At 42.1% G+C, this 8625-nt stretch overlaps 1 protein-coding gene across 1 annotated transcript in view; it reads right to left on the reverse strand.

Annotated features, from left to right (window-relative positions):
• The window catches only part of prkdc (protein kinase, DNA-activated, catalytic subunit), a 139607-nt gene that overhangs the window by 90404 nt on the left and 40578 nt on the right, over nt 1-8625 (reverse strand). The window contains exons 23-27 of the mRNA XM_020587171.1: nt 8314-8401; nt 8025-8188; nt 7773-7925; nt 6446-6553; nt 137-363 (exon numbers count right to left, since the gene is read on the reverse strand). Coding sequence (XP_020442827.1) covers nt 137-363; nt 6446-6553; nt 7773-7925; nt 8025-8188; nt 8314-8401 — 740 coding nt within the window. The remainder of the gene's footprint in view (nt 1-136; nt 364-6445; nt 6554-7772; nt 7926-8024; nt 8189-8313; nt 8402-8625) is intronic.

An 8625-nucleotide genomic window follows, 5' to 3' on the forward strand; every position in this document is an offset into this window, starting at 1 on the left:
CCATTTGTCTGAAGCTTGTGACCCGAAACAGTTGAACCCTAAATGTCAAATATTAGCTTGTAATTCTGAAAATAGCCCATACATCTTGGGAGTCAGACAATAAACTAAATTAACAACAGTGTCAGAAGTATCATACCTGAAGAGTCTGTAGATATTGTTGAATGCTAAGGCAGCACCAAGCCTTTTGAACCCACTGGGGTGGAGTGCCAAGCTGTAGATCCGCTTAAATAATGACTTCATGTTGGCAGGGCTCTTCTCCTGCTGCACTGGAATGGTCTGTTTGACTGACCATTTGACAAATTCTTCGATGCAGCGGCCACAGAAGTCTCGCAGAGTGCTGTCCTTAGGGTCAACCACACCATCCTGAACACAAACCAAATGAAGCATAAAATGGAATTGCTTCCAGAAAAAGCCTGAAAACTCCATTAAACTGCCATGTGTACATTAGGGATGTCAATGATGAATCAGTTAACTAATTTCCCTTAATAATGTAATCAATTAAAAGTACATTAACCGACAGTGCAGAATAGGACAATGTTAACTGTCAAATTTTCATTCGTATTTAAATCAAGCTGTCATGGGAATTCCTCTCAGGTGTGAAGCCATCTCCATACCACACCATGCCAACTTTATTTATAAAGCACTAAAAACAACCAAAGTGCTGTACATTGCAATAAAACAGTATATATTATAAACCCACAAACAATATAAAATATAATCAATATAATAAATAACTAAATCAACACAAAAATAAAATATCAAAATGCAAGGGAAAATAAATGAGTTTTTAAAAGAGACTTAAAAACAGACAGGGTAGAGGCTTGTATAATGACATCAGTAAGTCATTCCAGAGTTTGGGACCAGCAACTGCGAAGGCTCGATCGCCTCTAAGCTTACGCTTTATTCAAAGAGCATGTGGGTGTATGCCAATGAAGCAAATCAGATAAGTAGGATGGTGCAAAGCCATGAAGAGATTTAAAAACAAAGAGTAAAATTTTGTAATGGACATGAAAATGAACAGGGAACCAATGTAGGGAAGCCAATACTGGAGAGATATGCTCATATTTCCTCGTACCTGTTAAAAGATGCGCTGCTGCATTTTGGACCATCTGGAGGCGAGTGATAGAAGACTTACCGACCCCAAGATACAACGAATTACAGTAGTCCAAACGAGAGGTAGTAAAACCATGAATGAGCATCTCAAACTGCTGTCAGCCCAAGTCAATAGATGGGGAACAGAATCACCAAATATTATCACCTCAGTCTTATCCTCATTCAGCTTTAAAAAGTTAAAAGCAAGCCAAGATTTTATGTCATCGAGACATTCAAGAAGTGTACCAACAGAAGAGCTCGTCTTATTAACCGGTAGGTAAAGATGGTAATCATCCGCATCAAAATGAAAGGAAACACCGTGATTCCTGAGTATAGAATCAAGTGGAAGAAGGTAAAGGGAAAAAAGAAGGGGTCCAAGGACCGAGCCTTGTGGTACCCCATGCAAAAGGGGCTCAGAGGAAGACACAGCATCTCCAAGTTTCACACAGAAGGATCTATCCTTAAGATAAGATCAAAACCATTCCAGAGCTATACCCCGGATACCCACCCAGTGCTCTAAATGAGAAATAAGAATATTGTGGTCCACTGTGTCAAAAGCAGCAGTCAAATCTAAGAGCACTAGGACCACACAATTCCGTCCAGAGTCAGTTGCAAGAAAAATGTCGTTTAAGACTTTCACCAAGGCTGACTCAGTACTATGCAGGGTTTTAAAGCCTGATTGAAAAGTCTCAAGAATATTACGCTCATCTAAGAAAGCCAGTAACTGAGTATAAACTATCTTTTCAAGGACTTTGGAGAGAAATGACAAATTTGAGATGGGCCTAAAATTTGAGAACACTGTGGGATCCAGACCAGGTTTCTTAATCAGCGGCCGCACCACGGCATGTTTAAACATCATTGGAACCAGGCCAGAGGATAAACTACTATTTAATAACGGAGAGAACAAATGGCCCTACAGCCGGAAAGATTTCCTTTAAAAAACGAGGAGGAACAGCATCATTTCGGCAGCCAGAGGGATTTAGTCGCCCAACAATCTCCAGACAATGGGATAAGGACACACACTCAAACTGGTCAAAGACAGCAGAGCAGGGACGAGAAAAATCATAAGCAGCAGATAAAATATGAGCTCTGGTAGAAAGAACCTTGTCATAAAAAAAAAGAATAAAAATTTTTGACAAAGGGCAGGGAAAGACTCAAAACAGGCAACCTGAGGAACATTCAGGACTGAGTCAATAACTTTAAACAACACACAAGGCTTATGACAGTTTAAATGATATTAGATAAATAATTTCTCTTAAGATTTTTCACAATTTTTTGATAATCATGACAAGAGTCCAAGTATCTGAAGTGACACTTGTAGTTTGTCCTTTTTCCACTAACGCTCAGCCCTTCGACACTTCCAGCAGCTTGTCTGGAGCAGGGAGCCACCTGGTTGTGTTCTGTAATTTTTATTTGCGGCTTTAAAATAAATCAGCACTAAAATGAAGAAAGACGGACTCCTTCCTTATTCAGATCTGTCCAATAAAAGAACTGGGGTATTATACCTTTCTGTCCTGTGCAGTGCAACTCCCGTACCACAGTGTTGCACTGATACAGAGGATGCTCTCTACTGTCGCTCTGTAGAAGTTTGCGAGCAACTGAGAGGAGAGACCAGTGCGTTTCAGCTTCCTGAGGAACAAAAGCCTTTGTTGGGCTTTCTTCACAGGTAGGATGTGTTCAGAGACCAGGTCAGGTCAGAGGTGATGTGGATGCCCAGGAACTTGATGTATTCCACTTGCTCCACCACCTCCCAGTGTATGAGAAGCATGTTTTGTCTTCCTGGACCTCCTATAATCCACAATGACCTCCTTAGTATTGTTGGTGTTCAGGACAAGACTGTTATCTGAACACCACCTTGTCAGGTGCTGGATCTCTTCTCTGTAGTGAGTCTCACCATTGTCTAAAATGAGACCAACTACAGTGGTGTCGTCCACGAACTTCCAAGCTGTATTTGTGGGGTGAATGGCATAACAGTCATGGGTAAACAGAGTGAAGAGAACTGGGCTGAGCACACAGCCCTGTGGTGTGTCTGTGTTCAGGACCAGTGTGGATGATGTGCAGCTTCCGATTCTCACCACTTTAGGCCTGTTAGCGAGAAAGTCTTTAATCCAATGACACATCACTGCAGGCATTCCCAGATTGTGCAGTTTCAGTGCCAGTTTCTCTGGGATTACAGTGTTAAATGCCGAACTGAAGTCAACAAATAGCATCCTAACATAAGTGTTAGGATGCTCCAGGTGGGACAGGGCTCTGTTGTTCAGTTCTCTCTGCAGGCAAACTGATGGCTGTCCAGATCAACAGGGATGACATCCTTGATGTGCTTTAGGACAATCTTCTCAAAGCACTTCATGATTACTGGTGTCAGAGCAACAGGGTGGTAATCATTGAGGCAGGTGACAGCTGATTTCTTGGGCACAGGCACAACGATGGAGGACTTGAGGCACACAGGGACTGAGGCAAGATGCAGGGACAGGTTAAAAATGTCCAAGAAAACTCCTGCCAGTTGGTCAGCACATAGCTTCAAAACCTGGCATGACACCCTGTCTGGTCCTGCGGCTTTGTTGGCGTTGGATCCTCCTCAAGGTAGAGCTCACCTGGTGTAGCTGCAGGATGAGAAGCTGGTGCTGTTCCTCGAGCTGAGGGAGATGTACAGTTCCTCTGCTGCCAGGTGTATCAAAGCGTGCAAAGAAACTATTCAGAGTGTCAGGGAAGGTGGTAACAGGGGCAAGTCGTCTCCTAACCAAAAGTTTAGCAGTTCAATTGCCGCTTGTCCACTCTATGTGTCAAAGTGTCCTCGAGCAAGACGCTGAACCCCCAGTTACTCCCAGTGATGTCACCGGTGTGTGAATGTGTGAGTGCGAATGGCTGAATAGTGTGAAAGCGATTTGAGGCACCTCATAGAGCCTTATCATCCTAACAGAGCACTTGGCTCTCAGAGTGCAGGTTTACTTGTGATTCCTAGAGTCTACAGAAGTAGAATGGGTGGCAGAGCCTTTAGCTATCAAGCTCCTTTCCTATGGAACCAACTCCCAGTCTCAGTTCAGGAGGCAAACACCCTCTCTACCTTTAAGATTACACTTAAGACTTTCCTTTTTGATAAAGCTTATAGTTAGGGCTGGATCAGGTGACCCTGAGCCTTCCCTTAGTTATGCTGCTATAGGTCTAGGCTGCTGGGGCACCCCATGATGCTCTGAGTTTCTCTCCTGTCTATTCATCTATACTCCACCACTACCTGTCACTAACTTTGTGTCTCCTCTCCCCTGTAGTGTTTCCTCTCTCTCTCCCCGTACCTTTCTGCAGGTAGCTGTAAAATTTGATTCTTATAGGCTCTAGTTACTTTGTAAGCTTTAGTTACCTTTCTTCCCTTTAGTTCCCTTTAGTTACTTCTCATAACTCTAGTTTCCTTTAGTTACTTTTCAGTTCATTTTCTTTTTGTTACTTTTCATACCTTTATTTTCCTTGCTTATACATATTACAGCTGTATTGATGATTGTCCAGAACTACTGAGCTTTGGTTACTTTTAATACATTTATTTTCCTTGCTTATACATCTTACAATTGTATTGATGAGTGTCAAGTGATACTGAAGTAGAAACTGCCTGCTTTAACTTTTGTGGCGACATGATGTCTGTGCCTTCAAGTAACCAGACGGCCTATTTTACATTTTAACACAGACCTGTTGGCCTGTTTTGCATCTTCACATAGGCCCGCTTAGCATATTCCAAGTTCTGCGTTGCCATGTAGTATCTTGCAGAGACAGGGGGCCTACAACCTGAGATGACCACCTGGCCCGTTTAGCATACCCACTAGGTCCTGCTTTGTCCTGTAATAGCCTACACAGATAGGGGGTAATTACCTGTCCAGCAGAAATATGGCCAATTCGTCATCGCTGTTAGATCCAGTAAAGTCCCGCGCTTTTTCTGGGAAAAGAAAAGCAGCTCCAAACAGCTTCTCCGGAGGACGAGCAGGACATGTGCTCTTCTTTTACTGTTTCCTTCTCTTTATTTGTATGTATGTCGGTTATTGGTTTTAACGTGTTATAGAAGTAAATTTAGATTTGATTTATGATTATGCTGTATTTTGTTTTATTCATCTGATTCTGAAAAGGAACTGGCCTTATCAAATGCATATGGCCTAATACAGTAGAAAGTACAAGATCTGATTTAAAGTCCAAGGATGGTAGCAGAAATTGGAAATGCTCAAGTAAAGCAGAAATATCTCTAAATTGTAAAGTACTTGAGAAAGTGTACTCAGTTACTTTGTACCACTGGCTGCTAGCTGTTGGTACAAACCCATTTATGACTGGTAGCTGCTGTGTGTTACTGTATGTTTGTAGGTGACTTCTCTTTGTTTTGGTTCCCTCAGCTGTAGACACCTGGGGCCATATTACACCTGGTCTGACTCCCAAGGGGACTAGACTGCTGTTCTGGAGGTTGACAAATGTGAAACATGTTGAAAATAAAACTTTAAAGGTTCTCTATATTGCTGAGGTGTGCACTGTAATGGTGAGTTGTAGTCACACTGTGCAGACATTGTTGTGCCCTGCTGTTGGTGCTGACCCGTCACAGCCAGCTTCACTGCAGAGCAGAAACTAGTTCAGGCAAACAGCACCTGTAGGAATGTGGCTTATTATATGTTTATGTAGTAACCTGTACTGTAAAGATTTCAATACTGAACAACTTCAAACGCCCTGGCTCTGGAGCTCTAAGAGCAGTCACCAGCCACATCAACCTGACCAGTGTTTGATCATTTGGTGCTTTTCTTTCCTTTTCCCTCTCTCCTCTCTCCACTCACCCCAGCCGTGACCAGAGTGTGTGGGCAGTTCCTGGATGACAAAGGCACTGATGCCATTGACTGGCCCTCACATTCCCCTTTCCAAAATCCAACTGAGCACGTATGGGACATTATGTATCGGTGCATCCGACGCTACTAAGTACCACCACAGACTGTCCAGGAGCTCACTGAGAAGATCGCCCCAGGATACCAACTCATCAGGATCATGCCCAGATGTTGCTGGGCGTGCATACTGGCACGTGGGGGCCATACACACTTCTGAGTCACATGAGTCATGGTGATGAAATTCACTTAACTTGGATGAGTCTGTGATTTCAAATTTTCACATTGATTTTCAGTGTGACTTTGAATCCAGCCTCCATGGGCTGATGATTTTGGTTTCCATTGACCGTTATGTCATTTTGTACTGAACAAATTATACAAAGTAAAAGTTTTCAACTTGAATAACTAGTTTATCAAGATGTGTGATTTAGTTCATTTTGAAGCTTATATTGCAACATTTATGATGTATAGTCTTAAGTCTTGATTGATAATTGAGTCTATTATGCCATTAAACTTACCAGTATGGCATCTAGAACAGCTACTGTGTCCTGGCTTTCAAACTTCTTGTTGTTTGTGAACCAGTGAATCAGCTGCATAACGAGAGGCTCAAAGAGCTGTCTGGTTACCTGAAAGAGACATCCTCAAGTCAGCTTCAAGTGGAGACATCATTACACACTGACTTAGGAAAAAAAAAAAAATCACAGTATGAGGAACATAAACCTGCATTATTAAAAAACTAAAGTAACCAATAACCAATGAAAATCTGGGGCATTAGATGAACCTTTTCAAATGTTAGCAAATGCAGCCACCAAGTCGAGCCTAGTCTGGTGCACTGAACATTTAGTTCTTTACAGTTTCACTGTTTTATTCCAATCATAAACAGCCCTCACTGAAACCTAACATTATTTAAATTTTAAGAGATTTAACACTATACTGTACTCTGTAATGAATGAGTCTGAGAGGCGGAAGAAGTACTGATTTTACTTGAGTAAAAGTAGCAGTACTACAGTATAAATATGCTCTACAAGTACCAGCCCTGCAGTCCGAATTTTACATAAGTAAAAGCAATAAGTACAGAAGTTTTATCAAAAATTAGTAACTAAATTATGAAAAGTACTAATTATGTAAAATGGCTCACCGGACACAGTGCAGCTAATTTTAACTACTGTACTTGTTCAGGCTGATTTGGCTATCTCCTCTGCTGCAATAAAACTTGCTGTGTGATTTCGCTTTGGTGAAAACGTCTGCTGTGATGTCAGATTCCTCTTCAACTCCTCTACCTTCTGTAGCTTCTGCTCTGCATTCACATTTTTCAGCTTCAGTTTTGTCTCGTAGTGCTGTCTTAGGTTATATTCCTTAATTACAGCCATATTAGCTCCACAAATAAGACACACGGGTTTACCGGCATTGCCAGTAAACATATACTCAGCCTCCCACCGCTTTTTAAAGGCTCTGTTTTCAGAATCAACTTTTCTCTTGGCCATTGTTAGGGGCTAGCTTTGACTTGAAATTAGAGTTGTATACATCAACAGACGCTTGAATGATCCCACGTAATTGACGCGGGAATGATCACAGGTAGCCTGCCAATTAGGCAGGTAGCCTAATTCTACGCCGGGCCGGATGTGGCCCGCGGGCCTTGAGTTTGACACGTGGTTTACTTGAACATGACCTCAAATAAAATAAAAATGTCTCTCATTGAATATTTATTTATAAACTTTCAGATATTTTGTCCAGAGGGTTTGTTCACCAACATGTCGCATGATTACAACCTATTCAAATCAAGATATCTATGGACATTTGTAACCAACATTAACAAAGGTAATGTTCCTGATGCAGTACATGTACCTGATCGACATCACAGGACAGACGCAGCAGCACCGGAAACAGCCTCTTGTGTAACTTGTACATGGGCGACAAACTATTCTTCTCTTCAACCATCTGAGCACTCTTCCCAACCATGTAGATGACCAAGCTGTGGAGCAGCTCACAAGCTGCTACCTGCATCAAAATAAGTGAAACTGTATAACAATATTCATTTGTATCTACTGGGTAATACCACCGTCGATGTCTACCAGCAGTGGAAACTTAGATGCATACTTTGGTTTGTCTGTCACTTGTGGACAGAGCCAGTTCACTGACACGAGGTAGAAATGGGTCAAGGTAGATGACTGGCTTCATATCGGTGAATGGCACCGCCAAGTTCAGCCTTTTCTCAGAGTCCCAGGCCACACATTTCTTCATGCCTTCCTCTGATGAAGCCTCTAAAAGCCATAATATATGTCAACAAAAACAGCCAACACTCACTGACATGAGTCTTGTTTAAGTGTCCTTAGACCACCACAAAATGTCCCTGCAAAATAAAATGAAGAGCATGCTAAATCCTTACCAGTTACAAGGTTCCTGTTCAGCTTTCCACCCAGGTGACCAAGCAGTTTCACCACCCTGAGCCTCACCAGGGCTAGAGGAGCATCTTCCTGCATTCAGATACAAGTGATAAGTAAGCTGAAACACAGGAGCCTACAGTAAAGCTGCTGCACTCACCAGTTTCTGTACTGTACAATAATAAACAGATCATTAGTACCTGTCCTAAAGAAATTCAGTTTCATAGGTGATTAAAACAGAAATTAAATCACTCCTGTAACAGCCCCTCAGTCATCTGGGAGGTTTGTTAATCTCTGCTCTTTAGGAACAGCTTGTT

Source organism: Monopterus albus, unplaced genomic scaffold (assembly GCF_001952655.1).
Source record: "Monopterus albus unplaced genomic scaffold, M_albus_1.0 scaffold442.1, whole genome shotgun sequence".
In the NCBI taxonomy this organism is placed as follows: domain Eukaryota; kingdom Metazoa; phylum Chordata; class Actinopteri; order Synbranchiformes; family Synbranchidae; genus Monopterus; species Monopterus albus.